The sequence below is a fragment of the Populus trichocarpa genome, chromosome 6 (assembly GCF_000002775.5).
Source record: "Populus trichocarpa isolate Nisqually-1 chromosome 6, P.trichocarpa_v4.1, whole genome shotgun sequence".
Taxonomy (NCBI): domain Eukaryota; kingdom Viridiplantae; phylum Streptophyta; class Magnoliopsida; order Malpighiales; family Salicaceae; genus Populus; species Populus trichocarpa.
Window position 1 is genome coordinate 24,080,238 of NC_037290.2, and position 27,506 is coordinate 24,107,743.

Below are 27,506 nucleotides of genomic sequence, written 5' to 3' on the forward strand. Positions count from 1 at the left end.
GCCTGCAGGCAGTGCCGTACACAGGAAAATTAAGAATCCCTGATGCCGTCTTGCATTAACTCTTCAGTAATTTAAACATCTTCAATCCTGAGTTTTCAAGTATTGAATGTTTTCTTGATGGGTCTCTTGCTTTCACAATTAAAGGTGCCTTTCTTGACCGGGAGAAGTTTCAGAGTAGATTAATTTGTCTCATGCCCACCAAAAGATAAGGAAGATAAATATCAAGCACTATAGAAGCCACAGAATTGATAGCCACCATTCTAAATTCTCGCTTGCTAAAAGAGAGCGTAAATACAGACAGAATTTGGCAACAGTTCTTCTACGAGGATATAACTGGGAAATTATATAAATATGAATAGGGTGGAAGCTGTGTGTGTGGGGGCTAGATACCAGATAGATACTGTTTACCCTAATTGGCAAATTGCCACTCTCTATTTTCTTGCCATATTTTCACCATTTAGCATCTGCCAAAAACCAATCTCCTAGCATTCAAAACAAGAAGAATTAGAGAAAATATCCTCCGGAGTGGGAGGGCCCACCCTTTTTGAAATATTTGTTGTTGACACTCTTGGCACCATTTTTTTTTACCATATTTTAATGCCAACAAAGTCAAATCACAGGTTCAACTTTTATCAGAATTTCCATGGATTTATCATCCGAGGGACAGCATAAAGGACAAGGTTTTTCATTTACCAATTCTTGAAAGCTTCTGCTTGCTTGAGAATTGAGATTAAACCAGCAGTCGTCGTTGTATTTTCACCAACTAAAAGCAAAGGATATTTATGCACACATTTTCCCTCTTTCCAAAAACTGTACAGTTAGATTCAAAGTCATATATACATACCCACAAGAAGAGGAACAAAAAGAAGAGAAAACACAAAAGAAGAGAGATTCCAACCCTCAAAGAAAAACAAGGGCCAAAAAATCTTGATCGGATAAAAAAACAAGAATATAATAAAACAAAGAGAAAGGAAGGGAGGGAGGAAGGGCGGACTCGCGCACACAGATACATACACAGACATTCATATGGAAGAAAGAAAGAAAGGAAAAAAAAAAAAACACTAATAATTCCATAAAACAGTACTCTCATTGGGCAGTGTAAAATCATCACAAGCATACCCACCACCACCACCGCTGAGACAGATATTCTCCACGCTTTGCATCCATGGTGGAGGATACATCCACCCATAAACAGAGTCAGAGTAAACAAAATCATTGTTCAACTCATCATAACTCGTCTCAAGACTTGGCAACTCAACAATCTCGCTCAACTCTTCATCTTGAGACGACAAGTCCATCAAAGAGACAAGAGATGTCAAAGAAGATGTACAAGAAGACGACGAGGACGCTGTTGTGGTGGTGGTTGTTTCAGATTTTTGGTCAAAGTTGTCCATTTGGGCAGCTTTAGCAGCGGCTGCTTGAACGTCACGAGGAGCAAGTGAAGCTGGACGAGGTAAAGAGTTAGCGAGTTCAGGGAAATTAAGAATAGCCGAGTTTCCTTTTATGCTTAAAGCAGCGGCATCGTGCGCACGCGCCGCCTTTTCTGGGGTGGGAAAAGTACCTAACCAAATGCGAGATTTTTTCCGAGGCTCTCGGATTTCAGACACCCATTTGCCCCAGTTTCTCATCCGAACTCCACGATAGACTGGATGCTTGCTAGAGTCTCTTATTCTCGTTATTTTCTTACAAGGAGAGAAATCTTGGTCTTGTTGGTGTTTCTTTGATGGGTTAGAGTTAGAGGATGGTGAAGATGGAGAGGGTGGTGAGAATGCTTTTGTTGAGCTGCTTTCTGTCTCCAGATTTTGTTGCTGATGATCACTCATTTTTTTTAAAAAAAAAAAACAGTGGGGTGATTGGTCCTTCTTCGAGGGTAATTGCGTGCCAAGATGAGTGAATGATGGATGTACTTAAGCTTTAAGTGTTAATTGAGCAAAACAGAGAGGTGAGTGGAGGAGAAACGAACGAGGGTTGGTGTTTTGAGACAAAACAGAGCACAACAGAGGTAGTGTTGCTGCTATAGGCAGAGTGGGATAATGGAAGGATGGGGCAATACGGGGGTGGAGTTAGAGACGAGAGCTGGTGCCTGGCTGTTTCAGTGAACAAAAAGAGATTGAAAATTGGGCTTTAAACGAGAGGAGAAAGGGGAAGAGAGAGGAGTGAGTTATGGGGGTGTTGGACATTAAACCAGGGGAAGCTGGCTATGTATACACTTGATCAAGGGCATTGCCTTTTATCACATCATTTCCCAATGACTCATACTAACACTTATAAGCATTGAAAGAGGGAGGGGGCGAGGTGAAGGGGTGGACCAATAAGAGAAAAGGGACACCCTACGGTACAATGGGGTCCCTCTCTACAGTACCACGCCACCCATCTGATCAATTTTCCATCCTTTTTTTTAACCAGTTTCCCCTATTCATTTGTCCCTTATCTTCTCGCTACCTCCCATTACCGAACCCCATGAGAATATGCGTCACCGTTTTGCCCTTTTCTGTGGGATTAGAGGTTTCCCTCTCGATTGGTTGGTAGGGATATAATAATCTTAGATTACGAGGCAGCTATCTGGGGTTATACAGTCCTACTTTGTGTCTTAATCCATTGCATAATAAATTATATAATATTATGGAGATCTTTTGTAGTCGACGTGGTTTTGTTTGATATTTTGAGGCACCAAACGAAGGGGTTTCACTGTCCACCCGGCTTAAATCTTAAGGCCCATATTTACCCGGTCCCAACATGATCTCATCTCGTCTCACCTCTTTGTACCCAAATAAGCTAAGGCCTAAGCCTAGCTACCATCTAGCACCAGCTCTCTTCTTCTTCTTCTTCTTCTTATCGAAGAGTAATTTGGTTTCACTTAAAAAAAAAAAAAAAAAAATCAAGCCCGAGCATTGAATCGTTACTTCTTCTCTCTACTAAATAAAGCATTTGATAACTGATATGGATGAACAGTGAAGCTTTCTGTAGCTTTTTTTTTTTTTTTACAATTTCCCTTCCTCGTTTTTTTCCATTCCCCATTTTCTTTATTTTTATTTTATCCTTTTTTTTCTCCATTAATTCTTAAAAGATTTTAGCAATCTTAAAGGTTGCATTCAAATCGGTCAAGTTAATTAAATCATGTCGAGATAATTTTTATACGGTTTAATTTTAAACTTGAGCTAAGTGAAGAATCGATTCAAGATGGTTTTTTTATTAATTTTATTTTTATTTTAATTTTATTCTTCAATAATCAAATCATGTCAAGGTTTAATTAGAGTAACGTTCCCTAATAATAAATAAAGTTATAAAAACTTCAAAAATCCCCCGTCCCAAAAAAAAATTTAATAATAAAAAAGAAAGAAAAAAAGGAGGAGAGCTTCCTTGAATTGCCGGGGTCCAGTGTGAGTGATTTTGGATAGGAGTTGCATTGATCTCCAACACTCAAGCCACCAAACAAGATACGAGTCCCCAACTCACCTGGGTCCCAGCTCTATTACCATTTTGGTGTGTCCATGGGCACACAATGGCAACTCGCCACGTGGTGTGTTTATGTTGAGAAGGCAGCTTAATATTAATAAATGAACTTTACCCCGCATGTTAAAAAATGACTCCTCCTTGCCCAAAATCTAATTAAGGGCCATTCCCTCGATATGGCTATATGTTCAAGTCTCAAATTTGTGTGATCAGCATGATACTTCATGGTCGCTTCATCATGATAGCGCCTTGTCTTGATTGTAAATTACCGCATGGAAATTTTAGGAAAAAATAGCTTAATTTTTGTCTTTTTATTTTGGGAATTGTTTTTAATATCTTCTTCCTACACCCATCAATAAATCATTTTATTATCATGTGCCGGTTACATAAATAAATTGCACATGATGACTCTTTAACTTTAAATCTTTAGCCAATTACCTTTCTCCATTAAATAAATCACATACACTATATATCATGTATCTTTTAGGTATTAATCATGAGAAGGGTTGTATATATAGTTTCAAAAATCAAAAAATTAAATTGATTATATTTCTCTTTAAGACCCGCGCTATATTGTGGATTGGATAAAAGATGTTTTTGAACTTAACAAAAAAAATATCAAAGTTATTTAAATTCTCGATTCATATTTTTTATTAATCTAAATTTAAAATTAAATAATATAAAAGTTATTGTGATATGATTTTTATATATACAACCAACCTGATTGATTGATAATAAAAGTATATGATTGAACTGATTTAAAAAAAAAATTTAACAACTTGTATTTTTTATGAAAAAAAATCATAAGTGGCCTTCGTCAAGATTTATCAAAAAAGAAAGGACAACTTAAATGGTTCATAAACGGGTTTTGAATGCTTTTTAATATAAAAAAAAGCCTGTCTTAATCTTATTAAATAACAGGTTAGAACAACGAAAGTTTTACAGTTTATAATAAATTAAATCTCATCTAGTTTTACTTGACTTTTTTCTTTTTCCCTCCGTAAATTGATCCTAATTTCGTTGATTTTATCCTAAAAAGGCCAAGATGTTCACATGCATCACGAAAGAGGGTGAGAGGGATAAGATTTCATAGGATACGTTAGATGCATAGAAAAAAACGATTAGTCAACTAAAAGAGAATACCCTAATAAAATATTAGCCCTTCGTTCAACATAAACGACCACGATTAAACTGACGAGAAGACTGCACCATGGAGCCCTAACTCGAGGGAAGCCCAATCTGCGAAACGAAACCCTAGTAGCTCTATTCGCAAGGCAATCAATGCACACATCATTCTCATCGACGCTACATTGCTGTGCCCCCAGATAGCAGCACGCACAAGAAAAAAGAAAAAAGAAAACCTAGGCTCAGCTATCAACAGGGAATTAGACATCATGCTCCTCCTTTAAAAAAAAAAAAAAAGAATTAATAATACCTTTTTATTTCCCCTCATCTGTTTGCAAACAACGTTTGCTATATTTTCTATAAATGAACAAATTGTCACTTCTGATGTCTCCACCGCACTGGCAGAAGAGGCTAAAAAGCAGTACACTCTCGAAGCTGTTGATATTTTCAGTGAACAGTGACTGATTTGGAACTTTAAGTCCACAGCCACACAATTTTACTTGGCCAATATCTTTTTGCCCTTATTCTTAAGACATTATTTGTCTCAAGTCTTGAAAAGTCTAACACGAAAGCCCGACAACATTGTTTTGACCTCATCATATTATCGTGCTGGCATCCTTCTTCTTGACATATATATACTTGGGAATTACACGCCCCAGAAACAAATGCAATTGGTGCTCACAAGGTTTAAAGTTCATCACTTGGCTACAATGAAACAAGGAGATTCTACTTTCTAGTGTTCTATAAAGAACAAGATTGGGTGGATCAAAACGTATTTAATTATAAATACAAGTACAGTATAGTAGCAGCAGCTTCATGTGCTTGTAATATTTCTTATTACAAGATTTATCTGAGACTTTAAAAAATGAATAAAAACTTGTCATGTGGTTGTTCGTGAAATAGTAATCTTTATTTGCACTCAAGATAGTTCTTCTTTTTAGAAAAAATTAAAGGGTATCAATGCCTTACTACTCACGTCTGATTTTATACAATAAAATTTTATTTTATTGATTTATAAATGTTAGAGCATTGAAAACCCGATTTGAAGCTTGAAAATATATTGAGTCCCTTTTGTTTTTTGCTAGCATTAAGGGTTGATTTGAACGGTTAAGAGAGTTTTTTTTTTTTTTAATTTGATTATTTCCCATTTACTTTATTTGAGGTTTAATTTTGTAGTTTATTTTGGATGCGTAGATATAAGCTTCTCTTAATAGTAAAGAAAAATTTCGATGCCCGATTTAGTAAAATAAAATAAGATTATGTTAAACAATTAAGAGTTAAGAGAACGAACTTGAAACTGAAACAAATATGGTGAATCAGGATAAACATGCATGGTAACTTGGTTGGCGCATGTTGGGGCCATATGCCACGAACAAGCAACGCATGAGCAGGGGTGGAGCAAGAAAAAAAAATTAGGGGGGGCCAAGGGAGGGGCATTTCCTTGCAGGGGCCGGGACCCCTGCCAACCCCCCCTCCCTCTGCCACTGCGCATGAGGTTGATTTATGTGGGTGAACACGGCTGTTGAGTTGGATTTGTAGCGGTGTGAGCTTCCCAATGAGATGGTGGATGTAGCGTATTAATGCCATGTTTGTTTTTGAGTTTCAAAAACGTATTTGAAAAAATTTAATTTTTTTTTCAAATTAATATTTTTTTGGTATTTTTAGATCATTTTGATGCATGTTGATATTAAGAATAATTTTTTAAAAATAAAAAAAATATTATTTTAATATATTTTCAAGTGAAAAATACTTTAAAAAGTAACTACAGCCGTACTCTTAAACACGCGCCGAAGCACTTAACAATCCATTTTTCTTTATTTTGTCTTTCTCAGATCTCCTCGTATCCATGTTGTTGTGCAAATAATAAAAGGAATCCTAATATTTTTTTTATATTTAGTTTTTATTATTTTGATTAATATTTTTTTTCTTTTGAATTCTTTTTTGAGTGGTTTTTTTTTTAAAAAAAACCTCACCCCTCAATATTTTATTTAGTTTAGTTTCTATATTAAATTACATTTTTATTCTCTCCATTACCTTTTTGTTTTGTTTTAATTTAACAGCTCGAAATTAAATATTTAAGTTGGCGATTGATGTTTATCTTCTAAAAAATAATAATCATTATCTCGAGACACAAGTAATGTATACGAAAGATGAGTACAGGTTGACTGAGAACAGACAGCAGCATCTCATTCTTAATGAATTAATATTGTTTTTTTGCCTGATCTGTTACCAAAACAACTTTTGCTAAGTTTTCTATAAATGAACAAACAGTCACTTCTGATGGCTACCGCAGGCTAACCAATAGGCTCCCGAAGCTGTTGATATTTTAAGTGCATGATGACTGAATTTGGAACTTTAAGTCCACAGCCACACATTTTTACTTGGCCAGTATCCCTTTGCCCTTATTCTTAAGACATTATTTGTCTCAAATCTTGAAAAATCTTAGATTAAAGCCCGACAACATCGTTTTGACCCCATCATATTATCGCCCTCGCTGGCATCCTTAACATGCCTCTAATTACACCCTCCCTCGACCAACTGCTGCACTTGGCCTCGATGCCTAGTCATCCCGCTTCAGCTTCTTCGACCCTTTGATATATTTTATGGGTCGTTGGTTTTTCATTGGACATTTAATTGACCATACCAAATTGATATTTCTCACGTATAGAGACATATTCTTTGGACCGTCATGTTAGTATTCTACCCGCCGTTAAATAAATATTCGTGTGGATTTATGGTTTGAAATACATATTTATATTAGCAGAATTTATACATTTTTTAATATATATATATATATATATATATATATATATATATATATATATATATATATATAGGGCTGTAAAGCAGGGATAGTTGCAAGGGTGCGTCATCTATGGATAAGATAAATAAGTTTGTTCGAGAGTTTATTTGGGTTGTCTTTTAAATTGTTTTTTTATTTATAAATGTATTAAAATAATTTTTGATATCAGTAAATTAAAATAATTAAAAAATATTAATTTGAAGTAAAAAAAAAATTCAATTTTTTTTTAAAATAAAGGCATGAATCATCCGTACTATTTTGTTTTTTCTTACCATGTATTGCACAGTAGAATAGGAATGCCCAGTGGGGTAATTTTTAAAATTTATTTTTCTTTAGTTTTTTATAATAAAAATAAATCTTTATACAGAAGCTTGCGATTTAAATAGTTAAGAAAAAAAATATTTTATTACAGAAATTATTCTTTTCTTATACATGTATTTTTTTATTGATAACTTGGTTTTTGAATTAAAAGTAAAGACAATTAAAATAATTTTTTTGTGAAAATTTTAATAATTTAAAATAATTAGAAAAATAAACAACTCTTTGATCTAGACTATATTTTCTTATTCTAACAAAAACTTTTTTTTATTTATTATAAGCATCATTTTATAAATAAAAAAAATTATCATGATACAAAAGACAAGTTTTAATAAAAAAATAAAAATTGTGTTAATATTTCGTATGCAATTGAAAAAAATAGAATAATTATTATGAGAAAACTATGCAAAAATCTTATAATAAAAAATAACAAAATATAAATTTTATTTTCATTGAATACTCATTATCACAATTGTTTTTTTAAAAAACTTAGACTTATATATAATAATTAAAAAATGATTAATAATATTACTAAAAATAATAATAATTATTCCGAGAAAACTATGAAGATCTTTTATTATTATTATTATTATTGATAATTGTATTTTCGAGCAACTTTCATACGTACTCATTTATCAACAAGTGTAGTTTAGTCAAACTTTCACACGTGTGACTAAAATTTATAGAGCCTTATGAACTATTGCCATTTTGATCATGCCTAACTAATCATGTTTGAGCCGTGCAAAAAGTAAATAGATACACAAGATTTAGGAACGTTATCCAAACACTGTTTCATAAAAAATTAAATTTTTTTTGTTTAATTTTTTTTATTTTTTTATTATTATAATGTGCTAATATAAAAAATAAAATTTAATAAATAATAATAAAATATTATTTTAATATATTTTTAAATAAAAAACACAAAAATTACCTTAGCCTTGCCTCTTCTAGTAACCAAAGGGGAAGCATATCTCTTAGCTATTAAATCAACTCTAAAAAAACTAATTACATTCTATTTTACTTCATACGTGACCTGTTCCTTAAAATTAGTTTCTCAAGTTTTTTAACCGAAAGAGATTGGAAGAGAAAACACATTTTCTTTGCCTGAAGTGTCATTCTTGTATTTTTTTTTAATTAATATAAATATTCGGGTCAATTTATATATAACTCGATTAATCTCACGAATCTTAAAATTAATAATCATATAAATTTTTAATAATTTTAAAATTTATAAAATTTAAATTAATAATATTTATCAAATAAATTTAAAATCGCCTAGTTGAGTTATGTCTATCCCTACTGTTATTCTTGTAATTTTTTTTTATTTTTCTAGTTTAATGTGGGTGTCCGAGCCAGCTTGCGTGAACCTCGACTAATCCCACGGGCCCTGAAGTTAACGACCATGTAAGCCTCCAGTAGCTATTATATAAGCAACCACAGGGCTCGAACCTAAAACTATAAAAAAAATAAACCTCTTGATCTCATGTTCTTATCACTGTAACAACATGTAAATGGTTATTATTCAACTAGTGGCGCCTATTTTTCAATTTGTTTTTTGTTTGTTTTATCGAGCACAAGTTACAAAGACTTCCTGTTAAATTAATTGATAGGAAGAGACACTGGTCCACAGGAGAGAAACTGTGGTGAGCCATTTGGACCACCCCATTTCATGGCACGTGGAGGCTGGTGCTCCAAGGTGAAAAAAAACCTGGCAAAATATGACAGAAAGGCCACCGGGGTTTATCCACAACCCTGAAAAGATGCATGGGGTCATAAGTTTTACTTTTTCCTTGTCAATTGTCGTGCTAGCTAGCTATGACAATTTTTTTTTTGATTCTTCTTAAAAAGACTTTAAATTATTATTATTTTTAATATTATTTTTATTATTCTAATTTATTAATATTAAAAACATAAAAAATATTATTTTAATATATTTTAAGATGAAATGTTGTATGCATCACAATCTTAAACATGATCATACACTAGATAATATTAAGATCTTGTTTAAGATTGCGGCGTAAAAAGTAAATTTATAATTATTTTAATGTGTGGATATTAATAATTTTTTTTAAAAAAATATTATTTTAATAACACCCTAACTCACAGGCATTTACTGTACTGCGAATGACATTGATGAGTACTACAAGCACTGTTTAAGCACTCACTCACTCAGAAAAGCGTGTTATGGAACTATTAACAAACTTGGCTGGTACCTCCAAGAAGATAACAGATCGATAGCTTGACAAAATTACCAGAGGGTTTAACGAGTGATGTTTTTTTAATGAAAAACATCAAGGTCTTCTAAGTACCTTACCTCTTCTTTCATGCAAGAGGGTTTAACGAGTGATGTTATTTAAAAAATATTAAAACCATAAAACAATGACAGCTGAACAGCATTGATTTAATGTTTTTTTAATGAGAAACAGTTTAAACCACTTAAACAAACACGCGATGGATTATATAAGAGGTCATTGATCGTGGGAATCTATGTTCATTGGAAATATCAAGTGGAAGGTGCTGGCTGATGAGGCAGGTGGAGCACATACAGAAAGTTTGCCAAGAATAGCGAAGCCCGTTTGTCTGTTTGTTCGTTCGCTGGGCCAAGGGTAAGTACTGATGTTTCTGAACAAGTTAAGAAGGAGACTGCAAAAAGACTTTTATCAAGGCATTAGTACTGGTGTATCAGGAAATTAAGTAGTTAGCAATGAAAGAAGAAAAGGAAAGAGAAATTCTCTTCTGGTTTGTATTTTGAAGTTTTCTCCTACCCCTCTTCCCAATTTTGGAAGACCTCATGAAGGTATGTAACTTTGCTTTTCAACTTGAATGCTGCTAATGAGTTGACATGAAATTCTCATCTTGTGAAAGTAAGGATACAGTCAGGTATGATTGGTTACTGCAATCAGAAACTTACGCCTGCACATCAATGACAAATCAACATGGCTCACACTCTCTCATGCACTTAAAACCTTCTTTTTACCCGAAGCAATGCAGTGGAAAATTTGAGCACAGTGCGGAAAACGGACCCTTCTTTCACCGAAGCCCCACAAGATATTTCCATAGCAGGTATCAGATGATCAAACAGTCAAACCCGCCTGTTTTCACTGTCTTAATTGACCGGTGACACAATGCATTAATTTGATCCAAAATTTATTGTGGCCTCGTATGGCTGGACAGTCTGAATCATGCGGATTCACCGCTTGTTTGTCACACGTATTGCCCATACATGGACATTACAACTTAGTTCAACACATTAAATTTCATGCAGAGTGGGACCTAATAAGTTCAAAATCATATATTTCTACTCGATCAATGATCTTCATACATCATACAGCTGGTAGTTATCTTGTGTTTCATGCACATGCAACTGATTATGTGCAAACAATACTCCTGTAGGTATTGAAGTTTCAATATTTATACACAAATACCAGAGAGTGGACACTACTGTGCCAATAGACATTAATATGTTCATGCATGTCCCTATACAATTACGTGCTTGTAAGCCTTGTATGCAGACAAATCTCACTGTAAAAGTTCTGATATGAAGCATATGACTGCTCTGCTACGCGTGACAGTATTGCATTCATAAATTCATGGTTTCTAGCTTCTAGTCTTTCTATCAACTTGCCATTAATGTCCGTGTAAGCTAAAGGCATGTAATCAATCACTCATTGTCAGATGCATTCAGGAGGGAACTTTCACCATCTCATCACAGCGTATCCTTAATCAGGAGGAATTGATCTTAAGATACACATATATTTAGTAGGAAAAAAAAAATCATCCGGCTTTAATGCGTACTTAACAAGAAAAGAAAAGTGTCTGAATGCTTTCATTTAAGCCTAAATTTATTAGCAAAAATATGGGCAGCGATAAGATAAGTTGAAGAAACATGAAGAGATTTATTCTTTCTTAATCTTGAGCAATTCCATGAGAAGTTCATGATTTATTTTTTGTCTTTCGTTTCCTTTTTAGAATGTCGGTAAAGCATACAGGTATCTTAGAAATAATTATGATGTGTGTGGGTTATACATGTATATGTTTGTCAGAAAGTAGAGGTTACATGGTTGAGGAAAAGGTGAGGGTAGGCCATTAAAAAATCTTAGCCATATACTAAACTGTCAATAAAGATGATATAGATTGAATAAGTAGTAAAGAAAGATTTGGTTTTTTGTCATAGTCCCATGGAGAACATATACAGTTTTAAGCAAAGTGGAATGGATGGAGATTAATCATTTAACCTAGCCTCTAAATATTTTAGATTCCAGTTTAAAGGAGTTCTGTTGGTAGAAACCATGTTAATTTTCAAGCACTGAATTGGATTTGCATCTGTCATGACTACCACACTGTTATAAAAAGAGAGAGTTCTGTACCGTGAATACTGAGGAAAAAATATTCATGCTCTACCATTAGTTTCCAACTTTCCATGCATGGCGTGTGGACGTATATTTAGCAGCTCAATCCGAAAGGAAAGAGTAGTGATGTAGAACTCTATGTCTACATATTACTCCCTCAATGTTAGATCAAGACAAACTTCAAAGGACAAGCAAAGTCAGGTTATCAGCTATGACTAGGGAAAGCTCCGTAGGGTTTGACTAGTAATCTATCTTCTGAAGCGATCGATATTTCCTTCCTAGAAAATAACAGATTGCGTACAATTAAATGGAAGTCACGCCAAATTTTAAGCATGATTAGATCTTCCCTCTTCCAAATTCCTGAACGCGTATTGTCAAAGGAAGTTATTAGCATCGCCATGTTAAAGTGGAGAGATGAGGGAAATTTATCTACATTTATTGTTTCCATAAGTTAGAAAATACAAGAATGTCTCAATTTATCGGTTGTCAAGTTGTCTAGAACACTTGCCGCTATGCAGTTCAAAGAAAACAGATTTAAATGAAATGTTTCTAGAAACATGTTACACATACCAATGGAACATTTATTTCTTACCCTTTACTTCTTTTGTGACTTAAAATGAAGTCGTCATCGTCACTGTCAATGCTGATTTTCCTCTTGGCTTTAAGGTCACCATTCTTTGATATCTGTTGCTGCATTTGAGAACTCTTAGGTCTACTAGTGGATGGATTGGTAGATTTAATGGGAGTTCCCAAACGTTGCATTTTTTGCTTTCTTTGTTTCCTCTCATGTGCCTTTTTGGCCCTCTCTGGGGATAGTAAGCCATGTTCCATCATCCTGCAAATTGAATTGTCATGCCTCTCAAATAAATTGCTGCTGAATTTACTAATTGTTAGTGAAAACGGAAATGAATTTCACACGGTCGACATGAGATATCTAACACAAGATATCCAGCCAAGGTGGAAAGGAAGATCTTTTTAGCACAACTGTATTCTGTGCATGTATGTGTAAGATGCTTTGTTACCATGTAACATGTCCAAAACGTCTTTAAAAGGCATTAACATCTTTTCTTGATCATATTTTTCCTCGAATGAATGAAGCCCAAGAAACCATCAAAAAGGAAAGTAAAAATACCCGTGGAAGTAAGACAGGTCAAGGTCTATATGAGATAGGTTAACATTCAGTCCTTCATCACAGTTTGAGAAACAAGTTATCCCTTTTATAGTAATTGAACAGTATCCTCGGTGAAAAAAGGCGAAGGAAGTTTAGTTACTAAGCTACTTAATAAATGAAGGAAAGAAAATTCAAATGTTTTACAGACCATGCACAGTAGTTCAAGTAATAAAAGAAGCAGACATAGATGAGTCACCTTTTACCATTCAGGTCATTAATTTTTTCCTACACTTCGCTGTTTATTTTTCACCTGAAGTTGAGACTAACAAGCTGATGGGTGCAAAACTTACACCAAGGTATTGCAATTCAGTATAGCAATGGAGGTATATAAGGTATCTAAAAACTCAATTGTACATGCTCAAGATCACTGGTCTATATAGTAGGATGCTAAGTTTATTAACTGTTGACATAGAGATGCTTAGTTTGAAAAGCATCACTAGGCTCTAATTTGCTGGATTCAGGTTGGGGATACAAAGAACATGCATTATTGCACAAGCGTGCACTCGATCAGGCTCCATTGCAATCAGGTTTGCTATAGGATTCAAAGTCTGCTGAGAAAATGAGTCAGATATGGATATGATATCTAGCTCAACTCTAAGTTTAACATGTTCTGAGTCTTCTGACGCGTATGGCTATGGATAGCAAGGAGTTCAGAGCATCTAAAGTGCACAATGGTAACAGAAATTGAACACAGAGCCACGCTTAATCCCTAGAACCGAGCATGGAAATCCCAATGAAACAGAGTAAGCAATGCAACAATAAACCACAATGAGCACGAGGACCAACCCCAGGTCTCACTCCCATTCAGGAAATCACAAGGGTAGGGGCTGCAACATCTTTTTCAGAAAATCATTTATGATCAAGTAATTGATGAGGGAAAGCTCACCAAAATTCTGCCATTTCACTGGTTGGAATCTGTTTAGACAACGATTCGTAGAATATCCTAAGTGGTTCTCTCTGTCAAAAGAATAGGGAAGTAAACATAAGAATGAATGATGCTTTCAACACAAAACTCATTATCCAAAACAACAGCAGAAAATGAAGACTTCAAAGCTAGACCTCTTCAGGAGGATCACATCTCTGACCAGGCAAGGAGAATACTTTCTTCTGCCTCACTCTAGTAGTTTTGGTTGTCGTTGTGGTTCTTGACGAACTCGATGGTGATTTTGATTTTACCTTCAGATGGAAAACAAAACATACATTAAACCTCATGAAACCCCAATATAAAATACCAAAACCAAACCCATCAAGAACCCAGAAAAAGTACTACCCCAAAAACTAATCAGTTCCCTGCAGATTATCAAAATTAATACAGAAAACACCACATCCACATAAACCAATTCATTTCAAACTATACACAATCAACTAACCAAATCAAGCATTAAATCCATATAATTGAATTGACTGAAAACAGTCCTAAGAACCTCAAAACAACCAAATCACCTATTCCACTAAATAAACCAATCAAAACCAAGATGCAAAAGATCACCTCAATAACAAAAATAGCCACTTCAGGATCAAAACATTGGGAAAAAATGAAAAAAGTCATGCATAATTTGAGAGATGGAGTACCTTACCTCAGTTTTAATAGTTACAGCTGAGACAGATTTGTTCTTTGAATCAACAACAGGTTGTTTCTGTTTGCTTGAGATCTCAATTCTCTTAACTTTCATTGAAGATTCAATCTTTCCCTTGGAACCATCAAAAATACTACTTCTTGGCTTCATTTTCACCGCACTTTGCTTGCTTTCAGTTGCCATATCTATCTATCTATCAATCACCACTACTTCTTCTTCTTTATCCCTTCTTTATCTTTGATTTTGATCTTATCAATCAAGAAACCTTGAAACTAAGAATTATATAAAATCAAAGGCGAAATTAGGCAGATAAAGGAGAAAGTGTCGAAGTTTGCCGTCTATTGCCGTTTCATGAAACTGTTCGTTGTTTTTCCTGAGGTTGTTCTGTAAGATAAAGTACGTTACGACGAATTTATGCATTTATCCCTATTGATTATGACGTGGATAAGATTAAGTGATAGTTATGAAGGCTAAAATGGTCGTTCAAAAAAGTTACCGTTTATCAGTAAAGTTAAGGTACGGGTGGTGTCACTGTAAAAGTGAACGATTGCTGGAGGATTTTATCAAAATGGTGTTAAAGTATCAAGGAAGATGTGATCTACGGTTATTAGATGGAGAGCTCACGGATTTATTGTGTAAGTGCTTACCTTACATTTCTGTTGAATTTTTGGTAAGAATCTAGTTATACTAATTTTCACGTCATTTCAGTTAAAACCACTTGCCTTACTTTTAACCGTTGATTCTCTTGTGAAAAAACGGAATTACAAATTCTAGCTTTTATATATATATATATATATATAAAAGTGTTATTAAACCCGGTTCACGTGAGGTTTAAAAAAATAGATGAGATTTAATTTTTTTTTAGATTTAATCGATCTGACAAGTTAATTTTTAACCGTTCTAAACTTCATTTGATATATTTTTTTTAAAATGATGTTTTAATTTAAAAAACTTTAAATATTTTAAATTAATTTAAATTGACTTAATTTATTTATTATGTAATCTTAGACGAGGTTATTAAACTGTTTGAGTTTAATAACCATGTTATTAAGAATTTTCAATCACTTTCAAATTCAAATTCCTTATAATAACATATGAAAAAAAAGTTAATTAATAATAAAGTATTTAAATATATTACTTACAGTTTGTTTTCATTGTTTGAGAGTTAATAATCACTTTTTTAGAATGTTAAATTAATTAGATGATTTATCTAAAATAAGATGGAGAAAACATTTAGTTTTGTGAAATTTGAGAATATTGTCGACGTTAAAAAAAATAAACCTTTTGGATGTGTAGCACCAGCTTGAAATAAATAATTAGTTGTGTAATAAAATTGAAAAAAGAAGAGAAGAAAAGAACACGTTCGGCTCACAACCAGGAAGTTTCGAAGAAGTGACAATGGTAAGGGCGCGGCGTGCAGCAGTCCAGGTCCATCTTGGTTCGCTGATGATATTTTAGGGTTGCTTTTAAACAACTGAGATTTCCATCATATCTTGAATTAATAAAAGAGGGGTTTTGAAGCTTATATTTCAATACATAGACTAGGCTCTGAGTCGGTTCACCGAGTCGAATAACTATGCATTTAGGTTAGGTTAGCGTGATATCACAGAGCTTTTTAGTTCTCGAAGCTTAAATTCTAATACTGAGTGAAAACTGGCTGTAACTGTACGAGCTGATGCTGAGAAAAGTGCAGTTTTGTGTATGTGGAAAGAGATGACAACACTTGTATAATCAGAGGAGGTATAAAGCACAGAAGCAGCGGGGTATGGCTGCATAAGGCGATAGATTTTAGGCTCCGACAACCAGATGCTTGAATCACCTCAAGCTAGACTAAATAGAGAAACCATTCCAGGTTATTTAATTACCATGCAAGACTTAAGCAGGTCTTATTCGAAAAATTCTATTGTACCAAACTGAGTGGAGAGTCATATGAAATAAATCATACTTCTCAGGCTTAGAATGCCAAAGAAAATGCTGCTGTACCTTCTTCACTCTCTTGTGCATCTCTATATACTTCTCTTCTGATATTGAAACGAGTATATTCTTCAAATTTGGGATATCTTTCTCCAAGACTATCACAGCAAAGGATTCCCAATCTAAAACCTCGAAAAATGGAGGCACGAAGTTGTCAGATATTATTACTGGAACACACTCGAGGAATATAGCCTCCACGATTCGTGGGCTGTTCACTTCGTGACCTCTCGGACAAATGCAGAACTTGCTGCTCTTCATGTGTTGAATGTAGTTTGTATTACCCTTGACATGAGGCATAGGACCAAATATTTTCATATCAGGATCTTTGTTGCCCCAGTAATCCAAAAGAACTGGCCTCACATAGCCATGCATGTTACCTGCAAAGAAAGCAAGGATAGGTCTTTGGGAGGGGGGGTTGCCTTCCAAATTTTTGAGAGGATTCTGAGCTGAGCGTACATATGTTTCTGGAAGGGACACATCTTTCCCAATGCTGAAGCCTACTTCAATATCAGCATTACAGAGGGCTCTGATGCAATTGAGCAAAGGCCCCCTAGTTTCAGCAGGTGCCTGAAAAAATGGCATTTTATTACACTTCACGCTTTCAAGAACACAGGCAGAGCGCTAAAAAAAAGATTTAATTGGGTGTTTCATGCACCACTTATCATGGGAAGAAACCATTTCATTTCATTCTTGGTATCATCACTTTAGGTTATTGTTAATGTTTCTCGATAGAAGAGAGCTGGTTTGCCAAAATAAACCATAAAATCAAGAATTCAGACAATTCTCTTTGGAGCAAGGAAAAATTGCCAAGAAATTTAATGAACTCTGCATTACATATGTAACATAAAAAACTTAGGGAGAACCCAAAAAGAAGATGACATAAAATTAGGCAGAGAAGTATACCCAATCATGGCACGCGGCAACAAAATGATCTGCTCCACCAGTTCTGTTCCAGAAATGATATTTTGCTGCTATCATACCTGCATAATTTCTCATGTATTCGATAAGGTTTGTACGACTGTGTGAGTGTCGTACGTAAAGTGTTAACTCAAGAAGTCGTGAGCTGAAAGGAAGGTAAAATAAATGAGCTTTTCCAGGGTCTTTAGTAACAAAATTTTCATTAGCTTCCATATGCTTCATAAACCATCCTTCTGACGCATATATTCCATCAAGTATTGGCTGATGGAAGATGGGTTTTTCACCATCCTGGTAGACATAAACTCTGAGCATCTTCTCCATTAGTTCATAACTCCTGCCAGTGAAAACTGACATCATAATTCCTCAAATACTATGAGAAACACTAACTAATGTGATTTGAACATAAAAACGCCACTGCAAAAATGTAGTCCCAGAAAGTAGTTGAAATAGTTTCTTCATATAAGCAAACTTCTAATAAAGAAACACATTTCTAGACAATGCTGAATGATTTCCATGGGATTACAAGGACACAACAGCTTTTCTACCATCTATTGGTAAAGATGCCACCATAGCTCTCAAGTCATAAAACTGCCACTACCTTGAGAGGATCTCCAAATCATTATATACTATGTTCATGATTATCCATCTCCCCCAGTGCCCCAGTTTATGCTTTTCTACACTAGCATGGCATGGAATTCAAAATGTATGATGTTCATTTCTGGTAAAAACAATCACAGAAATGGAGGGATGAAAATTCTGTCAACATATAATATATCTACGAAAAGTATACCTCCTAAACATGGAAACATTGCGATATATAGGTGCATAAAGTCTAGTTTCATTCTTTATTAAGGGTGCATTCTCAATCTGTGATTTTGCAAATAGCATTTCCTGGTCAACTCCTGAAGGCCACAGTGGTCTCTGAAAACAAAATGGTGAAGGAGTATTAATAAAAAATCTGGTATAAAGCTTAGTCTCTTGATCAAAATTTGGATTGGACATTATTACATACCACTGAAGAGGATGAAGCATGACTCTGTCGAAGCAATTCATTCATCTGATGTATTGAGATTACTCTGGATGGTGGTTTCTTGGATGTTTTCCTCTTCGCTGCTGTAACTTTGGATGATAAAGAACCACTTGTAGACATGGAATAATTATTTGGCAATAATCCAGAATTCTCATCTCTTTTAAGTGCTCCTGCTGTATCTTTTCTCATTGAAGAGGTGTTTGAACTCTCAAAAATCATGGGACTCGAATTTTTATCAGTTGAAAATGTTTTATTAGAGAATGTATTCATCATTGGTGGTGCAGATGAAGGGTATCCAGGGTCAGCATCCGAGCTTCTGTTTCTTCCTGATATTGGAGCAATGTCTTTATCAACATTTATATAGGAAGCATCAGGTGCCATAGCCTTCTCTTCTTCTGAGCCATTAATTGTATTTAATGTGGAATTTTTGTCTTGGTTTGCCAGATCATCTGATGTAGTTTCATTTGAAACTAACCCAAAACTCTCACTTGAGCCTCTTTTCCTTTCCGATCCATTACTATTGTTTGGACTTCCTTCCTTTTCTTCTGATTTGCTAACTTCGGCTGTTTCTTTCTTGTCATCTGAGGCTTCATCACTATCTGTTGTCTCATGAAGTATACCTGTGTTAGTTGTGTTTAAACCATTTGAAAGTGTCATGTTACCTAGCGCTTCCGAACCTGTCGATGAATTTCTGGACATGAAGCTTCTAGTGTTGACGGCAGAGAAAAGAGAGACTAAAACTCTACTAGATGGAAATTCAAGATATTGAACCACTATAACTATAGCAACTGTTGCTCCCACTAGAAAAAGCAATCTCCTTGCTTTCGCAAGGCACAAAAGCTGATATCCTTGATCCATGAACCTTAAAGGACTTCTGATCCAAACAAAAGGGTCACCAAAATAAGTTCTGTCAGCACCGCAGAAGCTCCAAAAATTTAGCAGTAGTACGAAAATTGTAAACACTATACCAAATGCCAACTCTGTCAGAAAATAAATGCCAATCTTAGAGCCAAAGCAAAAACGTCTTGGCATTGATATTGAAAAATATGATATGATGAGCTAGAACCTAAATTTATAATTTGAAATTAAGCTAAAAGATTTTCCACAGATAAGACTCCAAGTCCTCTTATATGCATAACACCACATAATCGCCATTTATCCTAAGCACTACTTCGTCTTTTTTTTTTTTTTAGTTTTTCTTTCTACTACATTTATTTGAATTCAATATTCAAATAAATCGCCATAGCCTCCCAGAAAACCTAGCACGCCAAAGTTTGAATACATTATTCTAATAAGATGCAAATTACTGATCCCTAGATAATTTTTCCCTTTCAAAAGCTCAAAATGAAATAATTCCAAAAAAAAAGACAGAACACTATAACTAGATCTTCAGAAATATATGCAATATTCCCAGAACTTTATTAATTATATCTGGTGGAATCACGCCATCAGTCATCACCAAGACATGGCAAGCAAACTGAATCTAGCATTGCACTTGAGATAAAACTACTTGCATATCTTCCATCAATACTGTCAACTTCATGAAGTTTACAGCAGTGAAACAAACTGAAGTAAATGAGAAACACAAATCTAAATCATGTAACTAGCAACCAAACCAACACAGGACATCATCAGCAGAGGAAAAGTAATAGAAAATAAATACATCAGAAGAAGAAGAATTCCAACAAAGAAAGAAGAAAAAAAAAATGAGGTGCCACCGACAACATCCAAAAGGTGAAATGAAAAGGCATTGTCTAATTCCAACAGATCATGTTAAAGAAATTAGCCGACATATTAAATCCATACACAAAAGGGAATATGCAGATTTGAAGATATCAGACGTACATGAACAAGAAGAAGGACGAGATCACCGGAAGCTGACTCGGTCAGTCAATGGTGATGGTGATTTTGAGTCTTTTAAGGCACAAGTTGTGGCTTTTGAGTTAGTGGGAAAGAATGACATAGGCATTTGCTGTTATGCCATGCTATACTTTGCTAGGTGGGGCCATCAGCGTTTTCGCTTAGATTCTGTTTCTCAAGAAACGCATAGAAAATCAAGAAATACATCTTGACAGAAGAGGAACGAGGTTATTGGAATACCAAGACCAAAGTTTTAAGGATGGAGATGATCTTTTATTTTTTATTTTTTAATATTTATGAGCTAAGAATAAAAGAATAATACTTGAGAAGGTTAAAGGAAAGGCTTTTGGAGTTTTGTTAGAATTCTGGTATGGATTAATCATATATTAATCAACCTTGGATTTAATAAACTAACTATATAGAACATGCATATAACATTTTATATTGATTAATTCAATATTTAACATTTTAAATTCCAAATTTACTCATGGAAGATAATATAAACAAGCTATTTTTTAGAACGAATTTGCTTGAAAGTTATCAAAGATGACTGGTGTCATCAAGATATTAAATCCAACAATTGGTTTGATCAAATCCAAAACATAATAAAAAATTATGGAGATAGGTAGAAGTTATCATTGACGTGTGATCCCACATGTTGATAACTAATTTTTGATTTATGTTTTGATAAATTTTTAGAAAAATTCAAAAATAGTGAAAAACAATGAAAATCTAAAAAATATATTTTTTAATACATTTGCATCGTTTTTAGCATTTTTCAGCATCGTCTCAAAAAAATTTAAATTTTTAAAGATCTTTGGAACGCGTTCGACTTTTAACACGTTATTTTTAAAAATCACCGATTTTCCTCATTCGAGTCGATGTTGATAAGAAAAATCCAAAAAATAAGAAAAATCAAATTTACAAAAACAGAAAGAAGTTGAGGGACCAAGTTCGGAAACCTAGCAATATTTTTACCTATAAATACTGGTCTCCACAACACACATAAAGGAGAGGGGGCAATTTTGCACATTTGAAGACAACACAAAAAACCCTAACCCTAAAAACCCATCTCTTTCAAGCCAGCCGGCCTCTCCTCTCATAGCCGAACACAGCAACAACCCTTCTCCAACAGCACACGCACAGCAGTCGCCGCTCACCCTTCAATCAGACGATATTCCACCTCGCTCTCCTTCACCCGACAGAACCGAGCCCGTCCCCATCTATCTGCACCGACGCGACAGAAACCCAGTCGCCAGGAACCCTTTGGTCATACCACCGGCCACCTGAAGCGAAGGAGAAGAAGACGTAAACCAAAGAAAGATATGCGGTGAAACAGATCTGAAAAAAGGAGAAGACTGAAGCAGATCTGAAAAAGAAAGAAAAATTAAAATCAACTTGCGCATGTGTTTTGATCCTTTTGCAGGTGACGAGGATCCTCACCGCCGGCAGGAAAGTGAAGAGGGGAGGAAGTCGTTCCAGATCCCCCTAGTTTCTTGGATTCTCTTGCGGCAGTGCGTGAGCCCACGTGCTGCTAGTGGCGGTGGCGCATGGAGCAACGCGCTGCTACTATTTCTGCAGTTTCAGAGGGCTTCCCGACACTGTTCCTGATTTTTTAGGGTTCATTTTGTAAATTTAAAATTGTTTAATGTGTTGTTTGGTTTATTTTGAATTTTGATTGATTTGTAAACATGTAATAGGTGTGTGTTTAAACATAGTAAAAGGAAAGTGTTTGAGTGCGTGTTTTGTTATTATTTTTTTATGTATGTGTTGTTTATGATAAAACTAAAAAGAAAAAAAAGAAATTAAAAAAAAAAGAAAAAAAATTAAATGTTTTAATTTGCATTGAATTTGGTTCATATTTCAAAAAAATATCAAAAATATTTTTCTTTTGGTATCGGGAATTATAATCTTATACGTAAGATGCATTCTTGATATTAAATAGAAAAGTTTATTTTGTTTTTATTGATGCTAGAGCAATTAAGTTTTCTTTACCCGGTAAGATAAGGATCTCCTTACCGAGAAAAACTTTTTTTTTTCTTACGAAATCATTGGCAGGACAACTTTCAAAACCTTTTAAATTACATCAAATCACGAAGCAGCTTACCTTAGGTAGGGTGCGCTAGGGGTGCTAATACCTTCCCTAACCACAATCAGTCCCTTATCCGTGAATCTCTGACAAAGACCAGTACATCAGGGTTTCCTAGTAACCCTGAATCAAATACTAGGTGGCAATTCCTAGAACAAGCAAACGAACGAAAATCATCTAGAGACGCCGCGCAGGGATGTGCGACACCACCCATTACTATTTGACGAAATAATTTTACGATCTTTGCATTGCATAACACTAACACATATTTATCACCATCTACCCACTCTCTTCTCACCATCATTTGCTTGTTTTATTTCAAAAGTAGAAAGCACATTGAGCAAAAGGAATTCGGACTGTGGAATTATCAGATGTCAATGGAAGATCAGATACATATTCAAGTGAGTGAATTTGAAGAACCCTTTACAACAAAGGAAAGGTGAGGTAAATACAGCAAACCAACTTTATTTTGCCAAAGTATATCTATAGAAAAAAACAAATTTAATAACAATGAAAGATCAAAATGCATCTATTTCCACCTGTCCAGGCAAACCAGTTTTCACTTTCTCCACAAGGGTTTTTTTTTCAGACTACTTCCAATGAGAAGAACATCTATATCTGCCTTCTTTTTTTATGTGTTATCTTGGCTGCATCTGGAAAACTCTGTTGTACCAGATTGAGTGGAGTATCATATGAAACACATCATACTTCACAGGTCTAGCATGCCAAAGAAAATGCTGTTGTACCCTTTTGACCCTCATCTGCATTCTTCGATACTTCTTCGCCGGGATTGAAAGGAGTATTTTCTTCAAGTTCGGAATGTCCTTCTCCAAGACAAAAACAGCAAAGGATTCCCAGTTCAAAACCTCCAAAAATGGAGGCACAAAATTGTCAGATATAATCACTGGAACACACTCATAGAAAATAGCCTCTACAACTCGCGGACTATTGACTTCGTAACCTTTTGCACAGATACAGTACTTGCTGCTCTTCATGTACCGAGCGTAGTTCATTTTGCCTCTGCCCTTTACCTTAGGCAATCTACCAAATATTTTCATGTCAGGATCTTTATTTTCCCAGTGCTGTAACAGAATTGGCCGTAGATAGCCATGCATGCTACCTGCAAAGAAAGCCAAGATTGATCTCTTGGAAGCACGGTTGCCTCCAAGATCTCTTAGAGGATTCTCTTGGGTGAGCACGTATGTCTCAGGAAGAGAAGCATCTTTTCCATAAACGAAATCTTCTTTAGCATCAGAATTGCAAAGGGCCCTGATGCAATTGGCCATATGTTGTCTTGTTTCAGACGGTGCCTGAGAAAAAAGACAACAATGTTGATGTAATTAGGATTTGCTAAAAACTGAAAATCATTTCAGTTTTCTACACAGAGATTTTCAACTAGCATATCCAGTATTTAAGATATAAATACACTATAACATCACAAACACCAGAAATAATGAGAAAAAAAAATCCAAGTAAGAAAATATAATAAACAAAACAAATTACCAGACATAACACAGAAGGAGATGAATTGCTCCAAATGTTGGAAGACTCAAAAAGTCCCAAAATTCATTCAAATGTAAAATTGTAAATCTAAAGGAATCAAGAAGAGCATACCCAGTCATGGCAAGCAGCAAGAAAATGATCTGCACCTTGAGTTCTGTTCCAAAAAGGATATTTTTCCGAGATCATATCCAAGTATTTCTTCAGATATTCTATGAGGTTCTTATGACTGTGTGAATTAGGAACGTACAATCTTATCTCCAAGTATCGAGAACTGAAAGGTAAGTAAAACAGGTGGGCTTTTTTGGAGTCTTTTGTAACAAATTTTTTGTTACCCTCTAGCAATTTCATGAACCATCCCTCAGAAGCATATATCCCATTGAGCAGGGGCTGATGGAATATAGGCATTTCTCCTTCCTTGTAAATATACACTTTCAGGATGTCCTCCATTAATTCATAGCTCCTGCAGTCAGATATTGCAAACTTTTACTATATAATTCTCTTCTCTTGAATGCTTTTGCTTCAGCTACACTTAATTCTATTATCATGCATAAGCAGCTAGCCTACTCTTGCATGTATCTTTAAGCAATTGAACAAATTGCATGTGAACGTGTGTTTAAAGCAGAAGGGAAAGTTTCAAATTTTAATAAGCTTACTTTTTGAACATGGAGATATTCCAATATAGAGGAGCATAGAGCACCGGATCATTCTCTACAATAGGTGCATTCTGAATCTGTGATTTTGCATTTAGCAGTTCTTGGTCAACTACTGAAGGCCATCGTGGTCTCTACAAACAAATTGGTACAAAGAACAGAAAAGTTTATGCAACTGCCTCATAAAAGTTAATCCGTGACACAATTCAGAGTAGCAGAAGTTTATACATACTCTTGAATTGGGAGAAGACCATCTTTGAAGCTGCAAATTTTTCATCTCAGAAATTGAAACCACTTCCAGGGATGGTGTCTGAGGTTCTTTCTTCACCTCTGGAAAAGAAGTCACAGAAGGGTTATTGTGCAATAGAGTAAGATCTTTCTTCTGGTCCCCTGTTTTCCCATCATTCTCTAAACTGGGTGCTGCATCTTTATCCACCTTAGATGTATTAGACTCAATAGGAACAATATGAGCTATAGTGCTAGGCTCTGCATTCATTTGGAGTGTTATATTAGGTGGCGAATCCACTGGCAGCAATTCTGGCGCAATGGGTGCAATTCTAGCATCCGAGGCTCCTATATTTTCTGATATGGAGGTGACGTCTTCTCGAGAAAGGCTTCTTTCAGTCTCTTGTGGAGCAGATCCATTACCCAAACTGTTGACAGGTTCCATTACCAACTGTTCAGGTTTAGACTCCTTTCCATGGTTGTCTATTCCAGAGGACTTGTTCAAGCCACTGATTCCTTCTGATACAACACCATTATGTACATATGAGGTGGAGTTCGTATTGGTATCTACCAACTGCTCTGGTGAAGACTCCTTTCCACGGCTATCTATTAGAGAAGACTCATTCAAGCCTCTGCTTCTTTCTGGTACAACGTCATTATTTACATTTGCAGGGGTTTCTGTTCCATGACTATTGTCAGTCTCTTGAGCTCTGTCAGGGGAGATAGCAGTGGTATTCAAACCATTTGATTGAGTTGTGTTACTAACCATCTCTGGTGTTGATGAGGCAGCATGAGTTAACAAGTTACTATTTCCTGCTCCTAGATCTTTCCGAGCAGAAGACAAAGATGATATAATATTGCCGTAAGGCAATTCAAAATGTTGGAATGTTAAAACCACAGCTACTGCCAGTCCTATAAACCATAGCAATTTCCAGATTTCGATTGTAAAGGGATATCGAAATTCATTGCCCATTGGAAAACTACTCTATTGAAATTCAGCTGCCTTTCAATACAAATATTATCCCTGCGCCCTGCATATCATTTCCAATCCTTCACTTCAATAAAGATGAAGTACATTTTACAAACATAGATGAACTTAAATCCTAAACACTAACTCCTCAAATACAGCTAGTACTCAAATCTATTGTGATAAATGTGATTGAAAGGCAGCTGGATTGTTAGCATAAATTGAAGATAGTTCAACTACGATAATGCACAAAGAAATAAGCTGAAGCAACAAGCAAATCACACAGGTTTATCAACAATGAGCACAGACTCAAAAATTAAATTAAAACATTAACTAAAAGTTAATAAGCTGGACAATCTATATTTAATGTAACCAATTTCCACAAGAAAAAACAGAATTAAAAAGGCTAAACGCATTTTACAAAAGACAAAGCCTGTAGAGACAAGAACAAAATACCAAGTGATAAAATACTAAAAAAGAAGTAAATCCCAATTCCTGGAAAAAAGAGAAAGAAAAAACAAAATCCCCCAATAAAGCACACACTAATGATTAATACTTCTCTTCCCTTCCAAACAAGCATGATCCAACACTCTTTGACTTCACACAAATCCCAGAAAGAAAGAAAATTTCCCTAGGAAACATCATAATCGCCAAAGCAAAACAAAACCAACATGCAATATATACACTAAAAAGGAAAATCAATTTAATCACCAATGGCTACACGTATCTCTTTCTTTCTTTCCTAACAAGAAGAAGTCAAAACCAGCATTCAAAATCACTATAACTCCTAAAATTTACCAGAAACATTGGCAGAGACTTGGTTGCTTCTTCAGCAATACATGCTAGCTCTCTGCTTACAAAGGGAAAAGAAAGTAGCGGAAGAAAGGAGAAGTCTTTTCTTTGTTTTCTGTCCCAATCAGTCTAACAAGTTATTTTTGTTGGAGGGTAAATAAAGCCAGTTGTTAAAACAATAATTCAGATTCCAAGTTTCTTTCTTGTCCTTTCTTATATTCCTTGCTTAAGTATTATTTTGTTTTCCCAGCTAACAACCAGTACAGTTTCTTACTATTATTTAAACAATAATTATGGTTTGATGATTGGAACTGGATAAGTAATAAAATAAGATTGGTGTGGCGATGAATAGCAGAGTGAAAGTATTTTTACCTGGTTTTTCTTCTGTTGTTTTCCTTCTCTTTCTCTGGGCTGCTACCACAGGGCTGACTTTGTTTGTTCTTGCAGGTTTTTGCATGAGTCCACGCGCGTTTCAGCGGACAGGATTTCGAGCGAGGCTAACTGAGAATTAGTGGTCACATGTTAGAATTTTAGTTTGTCGATGATGATTGATGACTTTGTTTCGTATCATGTTCATTTTCCTTTTTGTCTGTTTGTTTATGTTTTTTATTATAAAAAAGACGAAACCCTTTATAGTTTTTTTTTTAAACCGAATAAAATTACTTTAAAGAATTTGGATGGGCTACTAAAAGTTTTGTCTAT

At 34.9% G+C, this 27,506-nt stretch overlaps 4 protein-coding genes across 9 annotated transcripts; all 4 read right to left on the reverse strand.

Moving 5' to 3' along the window:
- Nucleotides 1-791: 791 nt before the first annotated feature.
- Nucleotides 792-2,265, reverse strand: LOC7462301 (dehydration-responsive element-binding protein 3). Its single transcript, XM_006381986.3, has one exon. The coding sequence runs from the start codon at nt 1,821-1,823 to the stop codon at nt 1,062-1,064; it is 762 nt and encodes a 253-aa protein (XP_006382048.2). The 5' UTR covers nt 1,824-2,265; the 3' UTR covers nt 792-1,061.
- A 10,198-nt stretch (nt 2,266-12,463) lies between these two features.
- On the reverse strand, nt 12,464-15,181 carry LOC7462302 (uncharacterized). Its single transcript, XM_024603053.2, has 4 exons — nt 14,797-15,181; nt 14,279-14,395; nt 14,106-14,176; nt 12,464-12,883 (listed from the first exon to the last, which is right to left on the reverse strand). Exons 1-4 carry the CDS (start codon nt 14,977-14,979, stop codon nt 12,637-12,639), a joined length of 618 nt encoding a protein of 205 aa, XP_024458821.1. The 5' UTR covers nt 14,980-15,181; the 3' UTR covers nt 12,464-12,636.
- Nucleotides 15,182-16,631: 1,450 nt separating this feature from the next.
- Nucleotides 16,632-20,868, reverse strand: LOC7462303 (probable glycosyltransferase At5g03795). Of its 4 annotated transcripts, none has more exons than XM_024604622.2 (5): nt 20,564-20,868; nt 18,701-19,589; nt 18,479-18,609; nt 17,674-18,022; nt 16,632-17,337 (listed from the first exon to the last, which is right to left on the reverse strand). In XM_024604622.2, exons 2-5 carry the CDS (start codon nt 19,574-19,576, stop codon nt 16,672-16,674), a joined length of 2,022 nt encoding a protein of 673 aa, XP_024460390.2. In that variant the 5' UTR covers nt 19,577-19,589; nt 20,564-20,868; the 3' UTR covers nt 16,632-16,671. The 4 variants fall into 4 exon arrangements, with proteins under 4 accessions (XP_024460390.2, XP_024460388.2, XP_024460387.2 ...); XM_024604620.2 differs by having other exon boundaries at nt 18,701-19,592; XM_024604619.2 differs by having other exon boundaries at nt 18,701-19,698.
- A 2,135-nt stretch (nt 20,869-23,003) lies between these two features.
- On the reverse strand, nt 23,004-27,336 carry LOC7462304 (probable glycosyltransferase At5g03795). Of its 3 annotated transcripts, none has more exons than XM_024602720.2 (5): nt 27,177-27,336; nt 25,053-26,076; nt 24,824-24,954; nt 24,282-24,630; nt 23,004-23,977 (listed from the first exon to the last, which is right to left on the reverse strand). In XM_024602720.2, the coding sequence occupies exons 2-5, from the start codon at nt 26,016-26,018 to the stop codon at nt 23,306-23,308; spliced, it is 2,118 nt and encodes a 705-aa protein (XP_024458488.1). In that variant the 5' UTR covers nt 26,019-26,076; nt 27,177-27,336; the 3' UTR covers nt 23,004-23,305. The 3 variants fall into 3 exon arrangements, with proteins under 3 accessions (XP_024458488.1, XP_024458489.1, XP_002309547.2); XM_024602721.2 differs by lacking the exon at nt 27,177-27,336 and adding an exon at nt 26,811-27,002 and having other exon boundaries at nt 25,053-26,095; XM_002309511.4 differs by lacking the exon at nt 27,177-27,336 and adding an exon at nt 26,811-27,001.
- Between the last annotated feature and the right edge of the window lie 170 nt (nt 27,337-27,506).